Genomic DNA, 19927 nt, shown 5'->3' on the forward strand with positions numbered 1-19927 from the left:
TGTATTTTCATTCACTGGACCACATTTGGCACAAATACCCGACACTCCGAAATTTGAATACTAGTGGGGTTGGGGGGGAGAGATTGATTTTGTCATTTGGGAGTTGTAGTTGCTGGGATTTATAGTTCACTTACAATCAAAGAGCATTCTGAACTCCCCCAACAATGGAATTGGACCGATCTTGGCACACAGAACTTCCATAACCAAGAGAAAATACTACAAGGGTTTGGTGGGCAATGATCTTGACTTTTGGAGTTGTAATTCACCTACATCCAGAGAGCACTGTGGACTCAAATAATGATGGATCTGGACCAAACTTGGCATGATTACTCAATATGCTCAAATGTGAACACTGGTAGGGTTTGGGAAAAATAGACCTTGACATTTGGAAGTTGTAGTTACTGGGATGTATAGTTCACCTACAATCAAAGAGCATTCTGAACTGCATCAATGATAGAATTGGGCCAAACTTCCCACAGAGAGCCCCTATGATCAACAGAAAATACTGTATTATCCGATGGCCTTTGTTGACCCCTCTGACACCCCCTCGTGACCCCTCCAGGGGGCCCGAACCCCAGGTTGAGAATCGCTGTCCTAGAGTCTCACCCAATTCGACCAAGTTTGTGGCAGGCACAAAAATGAAGTTTCTGGAGTAGAATAGCTACTTTCAAAGTTAGGGCCGCACAACTAAACAGGAAATAACACTTTTAAAACAGGAACAGTTCCCCCCCCCCCCCAATTTTGTTACATAGTGTAATGAGGCTTTCTGTGTAGCTCTGATTTGCAACAAGGTGTAACTGCTAGGGATTGAAATCCCATAGTATATGACACATATGCACACATAGTATATGTGTGTCATAGAATCCCCACTGTCCTCTTGACGTGGAAGACACTGGCTAATATTTATTTATTTATGTATTTATTTACAACATTTATATGCCCTTCTGGCAGTGACTGGTCATTTGTGTAATTTTAATTTTTCCAAGTGTGAGAAGTGATCATAGAATCATAGAAACATTCGAAGAGACCTCATGGGCCATCCAGTCCAACCCCATTCTGCCAAGAAGCAGGAAAATTGAATTCAAAGCACCCTGACAGATGGCCATCCAGCCTCTGTTTAAAAGCTTCCAAAGAAGGAGCCTCCACCACACTCCGAGGTGGAGAGTTCCACTTCTGAACGGCTCTCACAGTCAGAAAGTTCTTCCTGATGTTCAGATGGAATCTCCTCTCTTGTAGTTTGAAGCCATTGCTCCATTGCGTCCTAGTCTCCAAGGAAGCAGTAAACAAGCTTGCTCCCTCCTCCTCCCTGTGGCTTCCTCTCACATATTTATACATGGCTATCATATCTCCTCTCAGCCTTCTCTTCTTCAGGCTAAACATGCCCAGCTCCTTAAGCCGCTCCTCATAGGGCTTGTTCTCCTTTCTTGTAGTTTGAAGAATCTCCTTTCTTGTTGTTTAAATACATCATAGGTTGTTAATGTTCAGCCTTCAATGTTTGTTTGTTTTACAAATAGAGCTTCAAAAATGATCGCAGTTCCCAAATCTCTCATTAAATGCATAGCAAATTTTTTCTAGTTATCTATTACAATGGCTGTCATTAAAATAGTCGACTGTAAATCTCTTAGCTATTGCTACTTAAAAAAATTCATATTATTATTATTTATTGCAGTACTTGAATACCCCACAGATATACCTTTAATGGAAAAGATAAATTAGTTTTGGGTTGTTGTAGGTTTTTTCGGGCTATATGGCCATGTTCTAGAGGCATTCCCTCCTGACCTTTCACCTGCATCTATGGCAAGCATCCTCACTACCTCTGAGGATGCTTGCCATAGATGCAGGCGAAACGTCAGGAGAGAATGCCTCTAGAACATGGCCATATAGCCCGAAAAAACCTACAACAACCCAGTGATTCCGGCCATGAAAGCCTTCGACAATACATTAAATTAGTTTTATTTTGCAGTTTTATGTATGCTGTCATGGGAATAAGTACCAAACTCTGTGGGCTTATTTCCAATTAAAAAGCATTGCAGGTTTGAGCTGTAGCATGATTAAAATGCTAAATTGAAATGGAGATGTGTCAATCATCTTTGGTAGCCTAGTGGCAAATTCTGAAGTGCGTGAGTTCATTGTGACAGAGGGCATAGAAGAGGCCTTTTGCGTTCAGGTTGCCACCCAGGAGCTATTTCTGCCAGCTCCTTTTATCTCTTCTTTGGCTGCTATTGTTACCATGGTGCTGTAATGGAGTCCAAGCTCCCTTATTTAATTCAGAAATTACTTCATGCACAGAAATAACCTGCCCATTAATCACCCTTAATCAATCTGCCTTGCTTTCAATTATGGCTTTAGAGGAACTTGCTTGGGAGGCTTTGTTTTGTTTGTTTGTTGCAACCAGCCACGGAACAGGTGGAAACCATTTTTGGATATCAATGCAAAACAACTGCATAGGGCCAGCTAACACCTCCCAACAAAGGATTCCCGCCAGGCTTTGAATCTGCAAGGAATCAGCCAGGCTTTGAATCTGCAAGGCCATTCAGTGGTAATTGAGGTGGCCAGTTGCAACATTAGCACTTGCCTCAAGCAGACAAGAGTTCTTTCTCCCACCCTGGACATTCCACGGATATATAAGCCTGCCATAGATGTGGGTGAAACGTCAGGAGAGAATGCTTATACACTCTGAGTCTCTAAGGCAGTGGAAGAGGCAGTAGCTCCATCACCATGCATTGGATTTTTTATTTGTCATGTCAGGGCAACCAGTCAATTATGCTTCTTGGCAGAATGGGGTTGGACTGGATGGCCCATGAGGTCTCTTCCAACTCTTTGATTCTATGATTCTATATTACATTTCTAACAGAACAAAGCAAACAAACAGACAAAATACAAAATTTGTGAGTTTGGTAGTTGATTAAGTGTCCTTTGACCAGTATCTGGCCACTTGGAGTGCCTCTGGCGTTGCTGCAAGAAGGTCCTCCCTTGTGCATGTGATGGGGCTCAGGTTGCATTGCAGCAGGTGGTCAGTGGTTTGCTCTTCTCCACACTCGCATGTCGTGGATTCCACTTTGTGGCCCCTTTTCTTAAGGTTGGCTCTGCATCTCGTGGTGCCAGAGCGCAGTCTGTTCAGCGCCTTCCAAGTTGCCCAGTCCTCTGTGTGCCCAGGGAGGAGTCTCTCATTTGGTATCAGCCATTGGTTGAGGTTCTGGGATTGAGCCTGCCACTTTTGGACTCTCGCTTGCTGAGGTGTTCCAGCGAGTGTCTCTGTAGATCTTTGAAAACTATGTCTAGATTTAAGTCGTTGACGTGATGGCTGATACCCAAACAGGGGATGAGCTGGAGATGTCTCTGCCTTGGTCCTTTCACTATTGGCTACTACTTCCCGGCGGATGTCAGGTGGTGCAATACCGGCTAAGCAGTGCAATTTCTCCAGTGGTGTAGGGCGCAGGCACCCCGTGATAATGCGGCATGTCTCATTAAGAGCCACATCCACTGTTTTAGCGTGGTGAGATGTGTTCCACACTGGGCATGCATACTCAGCAGCAGAGTAGCACAGCGCAATGGCGGATGTCTTCACTGTATCTGGTTGTGATCCCCAAGTTGTGCCAGTCAGCTTTCGTATGATATTGTTTCTAGCACCCACTTTTTGCTTGATGTTCAGGCAGTGCTTCTTGTAGGTCAGAACACGGTCCAGAGTGACTCCCAGGTATTTGGGTGCGCTGCAATGCTCCAGTGGGATTCCTTCCCAGGTGATCTTCAGAGCTCGGGATGCTTCTCTGTTCTTGAGATGAAAGGCACATGTCTGTGTTTTAGAGGGGTTGGGGATCAGCTGGTTATGCATTGGTGATCTTCCTAAATGAGATGAGATCAGTGTGTTCAAGAAGTTATGATGATGTGTGATGTTGTTCATCAGGCTTCTCCTTCAGACTCACCCCCTGCTTCTGTCCCTGCTTTCAACAGGGAATACGCAGCTGCGAACTTGAGTGTGAATCTTTACATTGTGAACGAACCCTGGCTTTACTCCATCCTTTGGTGCAGCGGAGTCCAGTCGGTCACCTCTGACAACGTGCCCACCCTCAGCAAGATGTCTTCTCCCTCCTGGCTGATGGTAAGTCTTTTTAAGTTTCATGCCATATACCGAACACACAGTTTGCAATTTTCAACGTGGTTTTGGGTCTTCCCTTGGTCTTCCCAAGGCACGGGCAAACTTTGGCTCTCCAAGTGTTTTGGACTTCAACTCTCACAATTCCTAACAGTTAGGAATTGTGAGAGTTGAAGTCCAAAACACCTGGAGAGACAAAGTTTGCCTATGGCTGCCCTACAAAGCTTGCTTCTTGCTGGTGGGCCACCCAATATCAGAGCGAACAAAGAATCATAGAACTGAAAGAGACTCCAAGGGCCACTCAATCCAACCCCATTCTTCCAGGAAGGAACACACAATCAAAGCCCTCCTGACAGATGACCATTCAGCCTCTGCTTAAAAACCTCCAGAGAAGGAGACTCTACCTTTTTTTACTTACTTACTTAGGTGATCCCTTGTAGCTCGAGGATTATTGTCTTCCAGATGTGATGTCTTGGCAGTGGGTCCATAGGTGGCTATGGAGCCCTATTCTTGATCCGCATCTTCTCCTGCAGTGAGGACATTAGTTTGGAGGTGGATGGCGGTCCCAGTCAGTGTTGGCTTGACACGCCTTCCTCTTGGCATGTTTCTTTTTTCGTTGCCATTTTCGTTGCTATTCGAAGAGGCTCTCCGTTCGTGCCTCTTCGAATTCCACAGCACTGCTGGTCACAGCTGACCTCCAGTTAGAGCATCAAGGGCCAGGGCTTCCCAGTTCTCAGTGTCACCGAGACTCCACCAGACACTCAAGCATCATATTCTACTGTTAAACAGTTCTTACCATTGGGATGCTCTTCCTAATGTTTAGGTGAAATCTCTTTTCCTGCAGTTTGGCTCATCTGTTGGGAGCTTATGCTCTTTTCTGGCTGTGGGTCCCTAGGTGGCTGTGGAGCCCTATTCTTGATCCACATCTTCTCCCGCAGTGAGGACATCAGTTTCCAGGTAGAAGGCAGTCCCAGTCAGGGTTGGCTTGATGACTCTTCTTCTTGGCATGTTTCTATCTTTTGTGCCTCTTCAAATTCCACAGCATTGGTGGTCACAGCTGACCTCCAGTTAGAGTGCTCAAGGGCCAAGGCTTCCCAGTTCTTGGTGTTACCGGGACTCCACCAGACACTCAAGCACGATATTCTACTGTTGAACAGTTCTTACCATCAGGATGCTCTTCCTGATGTGGAATCTATTTTCCTGCAGTTTGCCTCATCTGTTGGGAGCTTATGCTCGTTTTTTCTCAGTATGGAAATGCAGAGTTCCCTTGACAATCAAAAGTTGTTTCTATTGACAGCTGGATCTTTTCCTGCCGCCTTTTCGTTGTCCATTTAGTGGCACAGAGCAACATCTAGCGGCTGCTAAAGCATTTGCACTTCATCCGTTTCTGTGTCTATCAAACTGCAATGCTTTGTTTACGTTTTGCTCTATACACCCCAATATGCATGTGGAACCATTGAAAGATAACATTATGTAACATGATTTTTGTTCCTGGGTTGTTATCCATGTCATTTTCTAATCAGTTCTATCATAAAAACATAGAAATAGTTTATTAAACTGCAAATACTTTGTTTTTGCGGGAAGGGCATCCTTCTATAGCACAATGAATATCTCATCAAGTCTCAACCAATTCAATATAGTTTGTGACAGCCAAAAAGACAAAGTTTTTGGAGTAGAACAACTACTTTCAAAGTAAGCACTGCATACTTAAACAGAAAATAATACTTTTTCAAATTGTGTTACATCAGGCATGGGCAATCTTTGGCCCTCCAGGTGTTTTGGACTACAACTCCCACAATGATGGAAGTTGAAGTCCAAAACACCTGGAGGGAGGGCTGAAAGTTGCCTGTGCATGCTCAAAGAACAGGTTAGGGTTAGGAATTGTGGGAGTTGCAGTCCAAATTAAAACTTGTGCGCCAGCTGTGCCCATACCTTGGGAAGTCGGATCTGGCCACAGTGGTCCACGCTCTTGTTACATCCCAATTAGATTACTGCAACACACTCTACATGGGGTTGCCTTTGAAGACTGTTCGGAAACTCCAACTAGTCCAGCGGGAGGCAGCCAGACTGCTCACCGGAGCGTCATACAGGGAGCATACCACCCCCCTGTTGTGTGAGCTCCACTGGCTGCCGATCCAGTTCCGAGCACAATTCAAAGTGCTGGTTTTGACCTACAAAACCCTATACGTATCTGTCCGAACACATCTCCCTCTACGTTCCACCTCAGAGTCTAAGATCTTCTGGGGAGGCCCTGCTCTCGACCCGTCCTCTATCACAAGTGAGATTGGTGGGGACAAGGAGCAGGGCCTTCTCAGTGGTGGCCCCTCACCTGTGGAATTCACTCCCCGGGGAAATTAGATCAGCGACATCCCTCCTTTCCTTTAGGAAAAAATTGAAAACTTGGATTTGGGACCAGGCATTTGGACATTCTGGCAGCTAAAGAAAGGACTTGACAATGGACAGGAATTCACTAAATGGAATGGAATTATGGAACTATGAACGCTGAACATGAGATTAGTTTTATTGATTGTGTTATGTACTGATTGTTTTAACTTGCTAATTGTTTTAACTGCTGTTTTGTATGCATGTATATCTTGTGTAGGCATCGAATAGTGCCTTTTTGTAAGCCGCCCTGAGTCCGCCCCCCCCCCCCCCATGGCGGTTGAGAAGGGCGGGGTAGAAGTACCAGAAATAAATAAATAAATAAATAAATAAAAACACCTGGAGGGCCAAAATTTGCCCATGCCCATGTTACATAGTCTAATCAAAGTCCTATACTCAATTTAGTGCGGCATTTCTCAACCTGGGGGTCAGTATCCTGGGGGGGGGGGGGGTAGCGAGGGATCACCAAAGACCAGCAGAAAAATTATTTATTCATTTATTTAAAAGTTTTATACTCGGCCTTCTCACCTCTCTTGAGGGACTCAGGTCGGTTTCCAGCCATAATATCAAAGATAATCAATAAAACATCATAATTCATATTACAGTAAAACATTAAAACAGCAATTACAATCAATAACTACAATGGACAGTCGTCACACTAAAATCGTTGTTCATCCTCCTCCTTCCATATCTCAGGGTGTTGGCTCACTCGTCGAATGCCTGTCTCCATAACCAAGTCTTCACCTGTTTCCTAAATGTCAGGATAGAAGGGGCGGTTCTGATCTCCAGTGGGAGAGAGTTCCAGAGCCGAGGGGCCACCACCAAGAAGGCCCTGTCCCTCGTCCCCACCAGACGTGCTTGCGAGGCCGGTGGGACCGAGAGCAGGGCCTCTCCAGACAATCTTAATAATCTTGATGGTTCGTTGGGGAGAATACGTTCGGAGAGGTAAACCGGGCCGGAGTCGTTTAGGGTCATGTGAAGTCTGTGTGGGAAGTTTTGCCCAATTCTTTTGTTGGTGGGGTTCAGAGTGCTCTATGATTGTAGGTGAACTATAAATCCAAGCAACTACAACTCCCAAATGTCAAGGTCTATTTTCTCCAAATTCCACCAGTGTTCACATTTGGGCATATTGAGGATTCGTGCCATGTTTGGTCCAGATCCATCATTGTTTGAGTCCAAGGTGCTCTCTGGAGTTAGGCGAACTCAAGCTCAATGCCCACCAAGACCCTTCCAGTATTTTCTATTGGTCATGGGAGTTCTGTGTGCCAAGTTTGGTTCATTCCCATCATTGGTGGAGTTCAGAACACTCTTTCACTGTAGGTGAACTATAAATCCCAAGAACTACAACTCCCAAATGACAAAATCAACCCCCTGCCACCCCGCCAAATTTCATCCAGTGAATGAAAATACATCCTGCAAATCAGATATTTACATTACGATTCCTAACAGTAGCAAAATCACAGTTATGAAGTAGCAATGAAAATAATTTTCTGGTTGGGGGTCACCAAAACATTAGGAATTGCATTAAGGGGTCACAGCATTAGGAAGGTTGAGAACCACTGCTTTAGTGATACTTTAATGAGAGCAACAAGAAGGCACATAAGCCTTTATGTTAGCCTTCACTGACTGAAGGAAATAAGACTGGGAGTGTAATGCTGAGCTTTTTTTCCAATAGAGTTACAAGCTGGGTAGATGCAGGGAATGCCGTGGATGTGGCGTACCTGGATTTCAGTAAGGCCTTCAACAAGGTCCCCCGTGACCTTCTGGCAAGGAAACTAGTCCAATGTGGGCTAGGCAAAACTATGGTGAGGTGGATCTGTAATTGGTTAAATGGACAAACCCAGAGGGTGATTCTCCCCAAGGCTTCCTCTTCATCCTGGAAAGAAGTGACAAGTGGAGTGCCACAAGCAGGGTTCCGTCCTGGGCCTGGTCCTGTTCAACATCTTTATTAATGACTTAGATGAAGGGCTAGAAGGCAGGATCATCAAGTTTGCAGACGACACCAAATTGGGAGGGAGAGCCAATACACCAGAGGACAGGAGCAGGATTCAAAACGATCTTGACAGATTAGAGAGATGATTAACCAAAACTAACAAAATGAACTTCAACAGGGACAAATGCAAGATACTCCACTTTGGCAGGAAAAATGAAATGCAAAGATACAGAATGGGGGACAATGCCTGGCTCGAGAGCAGTACAAAGATCTTGGAGTCCTCGTGGACAACAAGTTAAACATGAGCCAACAATGTTATGTGGTGGCAAAAAAAAGCCAATGGGATTTTGGCGTGCATCAAGAGGAGCATAGTGTCTAGGTCCAGGGAAGTAATGCTACCCCTCTATTCTGCTTTGGTTAGACCACACCTGGAATATTGTGTCCAATTCTGGGCACCACAATTCAAGAGAGATATTGACAAGCTGGAATGTGTCCAGAGGAGGGCGACTAAAATGATCAAGGGTCTGGAGAACAAGCCCTATGAGGAGCGGCTTAAGGAGCTGGGCATGTTTAGCCTGAAGAAGAGAAGTCTGAAAGGAGATATGATAGCCATGTATAAGTAGGTGAGAGGAAGCCACAGGGAGGAGGAGGGAGCAAGCCTGTTTTCTGCTTCCTTGGAGACTAGGACGCGGAACAATGGCTTCAAACTACAAGAGAGGAGATTCCATCTGAACATGCAGAAGAACTTCCTGACTGTGAGAGCCATTCAGCAGTGGAACTCTCTGCCCCGGAGTGTGGTGGAGGCTCCTTCTTTGGAAGCCTTTAAACAGGGGCTGGATGGCCATCTGTCAGGGGTGATTTGAATGCAATATTCCTGCTTCTTGGCAGAATGGGGTTGGACTGGATGGCCCATGAGGTCTCTTCCAACTCTTTGATTCTAAGATTCTATGACTTCTTCCTTATTCAGTTCATGTCTTCTACTTTTGTATTAATCCAACATATATTGGGTTTCTTCTTGTCTTCCTTTTTGTCTCCCAGACTCCGGACGAATACTATCTGATGTGGATCATCGCTGATCTCATTTCATTTCTCATCATCATAGGAGTGTTCATATTCCAGAAGTAAGTAACCTTGGCCAATGTTTTCATAGTGCTGTCAGCCGTTCCTTCTTCCTGAATCTGGAAGTCATAAACACCCAGCCAAACACAACTTGTACCCCCCAAATGCTTTCTGAGGTTATGTAGAGTAATAGGAATCCAATCATATCCCTCTCTGAGCCAAATAGGGTGGTCTATCCTGCACTGGAATTGAAAACAGAGGTGGAGGATTGCACCAAAGTGCTGGTGAAGGCTGAGCAAGGATTTAGTGGTGATGGTTGAAAGGCAAGAGTCTGAAAAGTTACAGCAGAGACTTCCATTAGCCATGGAGGATTGACCATAATAGAGTTCTGGGATCCCAATCTGGTAGCGCTAGTAAAAGATTGAGGGGGGGAAAAACCCTAAAGCTGCTGTTCTTTCCAGTGACAAGATTGTAAAAAGTGTATAAAGAGCAATAGGTCAACATGCTAACACAGAAAACTGCAAATAACCTGCAAAGATAGGAGCTTGGGTTGCTGTGAGTATTCCAGGCTGTTGATTTCAATGTCTTCTCTGTGTAGTATGGCATGGTGGGTGTAGTCTGACAGCCACCATGTCACATTACACAGAGAAGCCATTGAAATCCACAAGCATGTGGACAATTTCAACAGAAAGGAGGAAACCATGAATATGAACCAAATCTGGCTACCAGTATTTTTTTTAAAAAAACTCTAAAATCAGGACAGTAAATATAGAGCAACATTTTGAAAACAGGAGAATTCCAGACATGAATCAATCAGGGCCAGCTAACACCTCCCAACAAAGGATTCCCCCCCCAGGCAGGAAGCAGCCAGGCTTTGAAGCTGCAAGGCCATTCAATGCTAATCAATTGCAACATGTACACTTGCCTCTTAACAAACAAGACATGGAACAATGGCTTTAAACTACAAGAAAGGAGATTCCATCTGAACATGAGGAAGAACTTCCTGACTGTGAGAGCTGTTCAGCAGTGGAACTCTCTGCCCCAGAGTGTGGTGGAGGCTCCTTCTTTGGAGGCTTTTAAACAGAGGCTGGATGGCCATCTGTCGGGGGTGCTTTGAATGCAAATTTCCTGCTTCTTGGCAGGGGGTTGGACTGGATGGCCCATGAGGTCTCTTCCAACTTTTGATTCTATGATTCTATGATTATCTGTACTAGATAGAAGTGATGGGTTGATTCCACTGCATGGTCTAACCACTATACTTGAAGACCACACTTTACAACATTGGCTTAGAGAGCATCCATGGGCCACTTGTTTTGCAGAATGTATGTATGCAGGCAGTCCCCAAGTTAGAGGAACTCTCTGCCCCAGTGTGTGGTGGAGGCTCCTTCTTTGGAGGCTTTTAAACAGAGGCTAGATGGCCATCTGTTGGGGGTGCTTTGAATACGATGTTCCTGCTTCTTGGCAGAGGGGTGGACTGGATGGCCCACAACTTTTGATTCGATGATTCTATGATTATATATACTAGATAGAAGTGATGGGTTGATTCCACTTCATGGTCTAACCACTATACTAACACATGGTCTAACTACTATACTTGAAGATCATATTTTGCAATGTTGGCTTAGAGAGCATCCATGGGCCACTTCTTTGGCAAAATATAGTACACAATGCATCCCCAAGTTACAGGAACTCTCTGCCCCGGAGTGTGGTGGAGGCTCCTTCTTTGGAAGCTTTTAAACAGAGGGTGGATGGCCATCTGTCGGGGTGCTTTGAATGCAAATTTCCTGCTTCTTGGCAGAATGGGGTTGGACTGGATGACCCATGAGGTCTCTTCCAACTCTAGGATTCTATTATATTAGGAAAAACTACTCTAAAATAGCAGAGCATCCAAAAACATAAACAAGATACAAAAAGTTGTGCAATCAGCTCATAGCTAGCAGAGCGTGAAGTGCCATATGATGTGGCCACAAAGAATTAAGAGCTTAGAGAAGCAAAGTTGCAGAGTCCAATCTTAACAATCACAACAAGGTTTATTTAGAATAATAAGAAATAACTGCATTTCTTATCAATCAAGAACTGGGTCTTTTCTATTCTAACACCCATCTCTTGTAAGGTTTCAAGAGAGGGAAAAACTCAGTCACGACATCTCTCCTGACACACAAGCAGAGAGAGAGAGCTCAAAGCACACAGCACATACACCCCTTACTAAAGTGCAAGAAGACAGATTCAAAAAGCTTGCATTAAAAAAATATCCAATTTAAACAAAAAATAAGAATGAGAGTGGAAAGAGAGAATTTTATTTATTTTATTTATTTACAGCTTTTATATTCCGCCCTTCTCCTCACCCCGCAGGGGACTCAGGGCGGATTACAGTGTACACATATATGGCAAACATTCAATGCCAATTTTTGACATATAAACATATACAGACATAGACAGAGGCTATTTAACTTTTTCTGGCCGCCAGGGGAGCTGTCGCTTTCATCGTCCATCTGCGACGCTGATGAAGCACTTCCGCATTCCCCACATGCTTTCCCGCTGGAATGCTTTGCTGGAGTCTTCTTTATGGCCCCATAAATCAGTTAATTTAGCCTCCCCACACTTTATTTTCCTACTTGACAGATGCAACTGTCTTTCGGGTTGCAAAGGTCGACAACAGGCTACACACAATTGGTTGGAAACCCACTCCAACCCGGACTGGCTTCGAACTCATGACCTTTTTGGTCAGAGTGATCTTAATGTAGCTGACACTCAGCCAGCTGCGCCACAATCCTGGTGCCGGAGAAGAAAAAGATACATTCCAACTGTCATACAGGAGACATGGGGAAGGGAAACCCTTAGTCTACACTGAGCTAACTAAACTGTTCCACATTGAGGGCTTGAGATTTGAGCAGTGTGGGGTTGATTTCCAAGACTTTCTCCCACCCTGGACATTACACAGAAATATACACCTCACTTGCCTAGTTTCCAACAGACCTCGCAACCTCTGAAGATGCCTACCATAGATGTGGGCGAAAAGCCAGGAGAGAATGCTTCTGGAACATGGCCATACAGCCCAAAAAAAACCTACAACAACCCAGTGATTCCAGCCATGAAACAGAGGAATCCTAAATAGGAAACCATCAGGATCAGTTAACACCTCCCAACAAAGGATTCCCCCAGACAGGAAGCACCCAGGCTTTGAAGCTGCAAGGCCATTTAATGCTAATCAAGGTGACCAATTGCAACATTCACACTTACCTCAGACAAGAGCTCTTTCTCCCATCCTGACATTATTTCACAGGTATATAAACCTAACTTGCCTAGTTTCCAACAGACTTCACAACCTCTGAGGTATTTGCCATAGATTTGGGTGAAGCATTAGGACAGGATGCTTCTCGAACATGGCCAGACAGCCTAAAAAACTCACAGCAACCCAGTGATTCCAGCCATGAAAGCCTTCGACAACAAATACGAGCTTCTCCATCTCTTAGGTGGTCAAGGGATGCCGAGTGGATCCAATGTCAAGGTTTCCAGTTCCTATTTTGTAATATGGTGTCCATATTTGAAAGAACTGGGTCTATGTTTGACAAAGAGAAAAGAAGGAAGAGTTAAGGGAATAGGGAGAGAAATAGCAGGTAAAATCCACTAGTACTTAAGGAGGTTGCTAAAAAGAAAGCTCTCCAACCCAAAAGGGAAGAATACAAAAAAATGAGGACAGGTGGAGATTTCTGAAATCTGAAATGCAGGTGGAATGTGCTGGATGGTATTTTTTAAATGTGGAATTGGTTAAGCAAATTCAAGTTAAATTTAAGGCAGAACTTGAAACCTATTTGCTATGTTGCCTAGCACGTTCAAGGAATCCCTTTGTGTTTATTTACACACAAAGTTCAGAAGGATGATGCTGAGGTTGTGAGGTGGTGCTAGCTTCCATATCAGTGGGGCAGAAAAGCCACTCCAAGTGTTAACTGGAAATTGCAATGAGATATCCAAAGTGCTGAAATCACCTCCCAAGAATTGGGGAAGAAGAATTGGGGATCCAATAAAAATGTGGAAATTGCCATGGATTACGCAAATTCAAATAAGAAAAAAAAATTGGGAATTCTTAAATTGGATGTCTATAAAGATTTTTATCAAATAGAGAAGGAAAGAACGAGACCTAAGAACGAGACCACAGGGAGGAGGGAGCAAGCTTGTTTTCTGCTTCCTTGCAGACTAGGACGCGTAACAATGGCTTCAAACTACAAGAGAGGAGATTCCATCTGAACATTAGGAAGAACTTCCTGACTGTGAGAGCCGTTCAGCAGTGGAACTCTCTGCCCCGGAGTGTGGTGGAGGCTCCTTCTTTGGAAGCTTTTAAACAGAGGCTGGATGGCCATTTGTCAGGGGTGATTTGAATGCAATATTCCTGCTTCTTGGCAGAATGGGGTTGGACTGGATGGCCCATGAGGTCTCTTCCAACTCTTTGATTCTATGATTCTATGATTCTAATCTTTTTGCGGATGATGCAATGCTTATTACAAGTCAACCATTATCTGTGGTGAAAGATATGATTTAAAAAAATGAAGGAATTTAAGAAATTATCAGGACTATATGTTAACATTAACAAATTAGAGATACTGTTGTCTTAACACCCCACCAAGGGAACAATTGGAGATTAGGAAAATATTAGGATTGAGATTAGGATTGAAGAAGTAAAAAATGAGATATCCAAAGTGCTGAAATCACCTCCCAAGAATTGGGGAAGAAGAATTGGGGATCCAATAAAAATGTGGAAATTGCCACAAATTCAAATAAGAGAAAAAAATTGGGAATTCTTAAATTGGATGTCTATAAAGATTTTTATAAATCATAAGTTCTTGTTTAAATTATGTCAGCAATTGAACATGGGAGAAAATTTTTGCAGAACACTGCAACAATTGTGTAGTAGGTTTTTTCGGGCTATATGTCCATGGTCTAGAGGCATTCTCTCCTGACGTTTCGCCTGCATCTATGGCAAGCATCCTCAGAGGTAGTGAGGTCTGTTGGAACTAGACAAAACTAGACTACCTTGAGGATGCTTGCCATAGATGCAGGCGAAACGTCAGGAGAGAATGCCTCTAGACCATGGCCATATAACCCGAAGTATACAACCCTGCACAGATGGTCGGTCAGTGCGACTTAAGCAATGTGCAGTCATTGAATTCTTGACAGCAGAAGGTGTCACCCCAAAGGAGATTCATCAGAGAATGCAAGCTTTTTATGGTGATTGTGTTGATGTGAGTACTGTGTGTTGTTGGGTGAGTAAGTTTAAATATGTTGAGGTGACACCTTCTGCTGTCAAGAATTCAATGACTGCACGATGCTTAAGTTGCATTGATCGACTGTTTGCACAGGGTTCCATACTTCACACTTTAACAACACAACCGTTCAATGCTAAGGCTTCTCGCCAAAATGGAACTGTAGAGGAGAGTCTACTGAACAAGCCAGTACCTGCCGCATACCAGTACTGCCGTCTGTTGAGGAGTTACGAAGGTGGAAGCATTACTTTTCATTCAACCCTCATACAAAAACCCAAAGAATATATTGTCAAAGGCTTTCATGGCCGGAATCACTGGGTTGTTGTAGGTTTTTTTTGGGCTATATGGCCATGGTCTAGAGGCATTCTCTCCTGACGTTTCACCTGCATCTATGGCAAGCATCTCCAGAGGTACTCACTACCTCTGAGGATGCCTGCCGTAGATGCAGGTGAAACGTCAGGAGAGAATGCCTCTAGACCATGGCCATATAGCCCGAAAAAACCTACAACAACCCAAAGAATATAGTTAAGGGATGTTATAAGAAAATATGGAAAGTAACAGAGAAATGGGAAGGGAAAACATTAACAAGAGTGGATAAAATATGGCCCTTAAAAATGTTTATAATTCCAAAATCGAAATCACCTCCCAAAAAAGTTTTCAGCACCTTGGATAGCTCCTACAAGATCTGGGCCAAATAAGGAGTGGATTCACTGATATGGAAGCCACGATTGCAGATTTGTAGGGTCCAGAAACAACGTGGAATATACCAGGTCCTATTCCCTACCTGCAAAAATTGAGGTTATACTAATTTAAAGAAGATGGTTGGATGCTGTTTTCCCTCCAGTTTGGTTTCTCAAATGAACAGCTAGAATTTTGTTTGGATTCTCTTTCTGGAAGCCTTGCTCTTTGGGAAAGGAATAATGGATCAAAAGGTGACTTCAAAGGAGGGAATCTCTCTTTTCCTCCTTGCCTTGTTTATTTTTCTTACTGCTCTGACATTTGTTGCATGTTCCTCTTCCTTCCTTTCTCTCTTTCTCTCTTTCTCTTCCTCTCTGCTGCTGCATTTTGGCATCTTTACAGCTATCACATGATCAGGTAATTTCTGATGCCTCCTTCCTCATCCACCTTTGGTCTTTCCTTTTTTTTCCCCTCCTTTCCCTTTTCATTTGAAACATTGCCGCAGATTTTGGGTTAAAGCAGGACGCTTTCCTGGAAACTTGTTTTAAGGGGGGACAAATCCACCGACAATCTGAGCAAAAAGGCAGGATAGTTTGCAAAATGTGATTGTGTCTCATTTGGGGATGAAGTGGGTTAGGCAGACCAAAAAGGAAGAATTCCAAACGTGCCTTGGACCAAATAGAGATCCCCAAAATACATTCCTCAAAGGTCAAAATACAGATGAAATGTGCATAATTTTATTTTATATCACCTTTGTAGAATGCATCCCATGTGTGGTATGATCATTCCTGGGAAGACATTAGTTAATGGAGAGGGAATTCTAGCCGATATTCCACCGCTTTGGTCCTGAGATAAATGTCTCCCCAAAAGGGATAAATAATAATAATAGACTTTATTTATATTCTGCTATATCTCACCAAGGAGACTCAGAGCAAATTACAAAATACATATATGGCAAAACCACAATGCCATTATACAATTAAGAACAAAGATAGACAGTACACAGAGGCAAAGGCTTCCCCTTTTCCTAGAGGCGGTGCTCAACTCTGGCCATGGGGAGGTATTCTTGTTCCATTTTCCATGCTGAGGATCCTGTTGTTTGTGGACGCCTTCCTGATCAAATTGCCAGCATGTCTGCATGGGTGTCTTTTACCTCTCCGCCAAAGCGATACCTCTTGATCTACTCACATTATTGTTTTTGAACTGCTAGGTTGGCAGAAGCTAGGGCAATGGTGGGCACTCACCCCAACCCACGACTTTGAACTGCCAACCTTCCGATCGGCTAGATTTTCTTTAGCTGGCGGTTTAACCCACTGTGTTCCCACGCCCCCCAAAAGCTGCTACTTGCTTTGTATAGCTATGCAGACCGAATGTGAGAGGCATATAGTTTTGGACTAAAAAATCCAGTTTTCCCCATCCACTTCACCACTGGGGATTTGGGGAATTATAGTTTACAAAACTTCTCAAAAATGTAGGATTTCCTCCCCCAAGTCTTTGCTTGCAGAAGGTTCCAAGTTATACTGCCGTTAATCTCCTGTTTGATGAGATAAATTATGGGAGTGATCCATTTGTACCTATTTATCAGTGGGTTAAACCACTGAGCTGCTGAGCTTGTTGACAGAAAGGTCGCAGGTTCAAATCCGGGGAGTGGCGTGAGCTTCCACTGTCAGCCCTAGCTTCTGCCAACCTAGCAGTTTGAAAGCATGGAAATGTGAGTAGATCAATAGGTACTGCTCTGGTGGGAAGGTTACAGTGCTCTCATGTAGTCATGCCGGCCACATGACCTTGGAAGTGTCTATTGACAACGCCAGCTCTTCAGCTTGGAAATGGAGATGAGCACCAGAGTCCCAGAATCAGACACGACTGGACTTAATGTCAGGGGGAAACATTTACCTTTACTTACCTTATCAGGTTATACTGGATGGAGAAATTCTTATACACATATACCCCAGGTTTTGATAAAAGAAATTAATCTGCTTTGAAACAAGTGTTGTTGTGTTCCCTCAATTTATCTATGGTGATGCTAAGGTTGAGCTTAACACAGGGTTTTCTTGGCAAGATCTACTCTTGACCTTCCTCTTCCTTTGCCTTCCCCTGAAGCTGAGAAAGTGTGACTTGCTCAAGATCATCAGTGAGTTTTCACGGCTGAGCAGCAATCCACACTATATTATTACGTTGTTTTCAAAAAAAAATTGTATTGTGCTTTTTACATCTATGACCAAAGTGTGGGATTGTTAGCCGCCTTAAGTCGCCATGGGGCTGTTAGGAATTGTGGGAGTTGAAGTCCAAACCACCTGGAGGGCCAAAGTTTGCCTATGCTTGGTGTAAATGCATCTGTGGAGGTCTTAGTGCCATTTCCCATAAGGGAAGCCCATACTGGAATATGAAACCCTTGTTTGCCTGGAAACGTGCCCTCCCTTAGTGCCATTTAGAAGGACAGGAAAGTAACCCAAGTTTCCAGCTGATGCCATTTGCCCTCTTTTGCCTCATCTAAGCTGCTTCTGCACATATCAGTGCTTTACCAGCCCAGTGTTTCCATCATCATCACCCTCTATCTTTCCTGCTGCTATTATATGAAGCACAAATCCCCCCCCCCCTTTTTTTTGCCTTTCTATGGATAGCATTGGGTGAACGTACCCATCTGTGCTCTTCAAGTCTCCTAAAAATGGGAATTATTTGTGAAGGGACAGGTTGGAAAGGATGTGCCCAACACTTCATACTTGACAATCGTTCTATTCAACTGCATTATATGAGTCTGCATCGACCATATAATGCAGTTTGATGTAATATAATCGCAATTGCAAAAGTCAAAACGACAAAGGTGGAGGAGGCCTGATTGTAAATGCATTTGTGACGATAAAGCACTAGGTGGAGCTCTATTATTGGAATCTGTGTTATGGAATCTTAATGTGTTTCTGTGTTATTGCTGTCTCATTGTTTTGTTTTAGGGCTGTGTGTGCCTTTTGTCGTTTTGTGGTTTTGGTGTCTGTGTTTGTGGATGAGAAAGGTTGGGGTTCAATTTTTAGTCCCAAGCATAAGGATGCAATCCAAAGAAATTATGCATCACTAAACCATATTTAGACCTGTCTTCAACCAAAGAAACAAGTATTCAGTCTTGCAATGGAAAATCAAACGTGGTCTGCCTCTTTGGGGGTGGAAAAATAATACGAGATCTAAAAATATTTGCATGTTAATGTGTTCTTAATCTTAGGAAAAGACCTTCTTCTTGATCATTGGAGCCCCATCTACACTGCGATATAATGCAGTTTGAAGCTGCATTTTATGGGTCTACACTGACTATATAATGTAGTTTCATATATTGTCAATCCAGGTTTACATAACTATGAAATTGATTGCAAATGTTAAATTAGTAGATTGAAGTGTCTGCATTATGATGAATGGAGAAAGAGTTAGAAAGCATGGAGTTATTATTTCTGCTAGTAATTTGTAGAGAGGCAGATATGAGCCTAATAATAATAATAATAATAATAATAATATTTACTTTGCTTATATACAGCTGTTCTCAGCCCAGGGGCGACTCACATAATAATAATAATAATAATAATAATAATAATAATAATAATAATATACCCTGGGCTGCTGTGAGTTTTCCGGGCTGTATGGCTATGTTCCACAAGCATTCTGAAGAAGAGAAGGATGAGAGGAGATATGACAGCCATGTATAAATATGTGAGAGGAAGCCACAGGGAGGAGGGAGCAAGCTTGTTTTCTGCTTCCCTGGAGACTAGGACGCAGAACAATGGCTTCAAACTACAGAAAAGGAGATTCCATCTGAACATGAGGAAGAACTTCCTGACTGTGAGAGCTGTTCAGCAGTGGAACTCTCTGCCCTGGAGTGTGGTGGAGGCTCCTTCTTTGGAAGCTTTTAAGCAGAGGCTGGATGGCCATCTGTCAGGGGTGATTTGAATGTAATATTCCTGCTTCTTGGCAGAATGGGGTTGGACTGGATGGCCCATGAGGTCTCTTCCAACTCTTTGATTCTGTGAATCAATCAGGGCCAGCTAACACCTCCCAATAAAGGATTCCTCCAGGCAGGAAGCAGCCATGCTTTGAAGCTGCAAGACCATTCAGTGCATATCAAAGTGGCCAATGACAGCATTCACACTTGCTTCTAACAGAGAAGACTTCTTTCTCCCACCCTGGACATCATTCCACAGATATATAAACCCCACTTGCCTAGTTTCCAACAGACTTGATAACCTCTGAGGATGCTTGCCATAGATGTGGGTGTAATGACAGGAGAGAATGCTTCTGGAACATGGCCATACAGCCTGGAAAACTCACAGCAACCCAGTGATTCCGGCCATGAAAGCCTTCGACAACAAATAATACCATGCTTTCCATTCTTCAAGGAGACCCAAATATCTTTTCCTCTCTCTAAACCCACCTATTCTTCCTAATTGATGAAATGAGATATTGTGTTGCTTTACCATCTCCTTTCCAATTTTATGGTAGAATCAAAACTTGGGGCATTTATAGTTTTAGGCTATCGTTCCCAGAATC

General features: G+C 43.6%; 1 protein-coding gene across 3 annotated transcripts in view; it reads left to right on the plus strand.

The window, feature by feature from the left end:
• Nucleotides 1-19927, plus strand: part of GDPD5 (glycerophosphodiester phosphodiesterase domain containing 5) — a 300231-nt gene that overhangs the window by 268690 nt on the left and 11614 nt on the right. For 2 of the 3 annotated variants that reach the window (XM_067466461.1, XM_067466462.1), the window contains exons 13-15: nucleotides 3952-4099; nucleotides 9447-9529; nucleotides 15806-15820. In XM_067466461.1, coding sequence (XP_067322562.1) covers nucleotides 3952-4099; nucleotides 9447-9529; nucleotides 15806-15820 — 246 coding nt within the window. The remainder of the gene's footprint in view (nucleotides 1-3951; nucleotides 4100-9446; nucleotides 9530-15805; nucleotides 15821-19927) is intronic. The other variant, XM_067466463.1, reaches the window with a different exon arrangement.

Source organism: Anolis sagrei, chromosome 3 (assembly GCF_037176765.1).
Source record: "Anolis sagrei isolate rAnoSag1 chromosome 3, rAnoSag1.mat, whole genome shotgun sequence".
Taxonomy (NCBI): Eukaryota; Metazoa; Chordata; class Lepidosauria; order Squamata; family Dactyloidae; genus Anolis; species Anolis sagrei.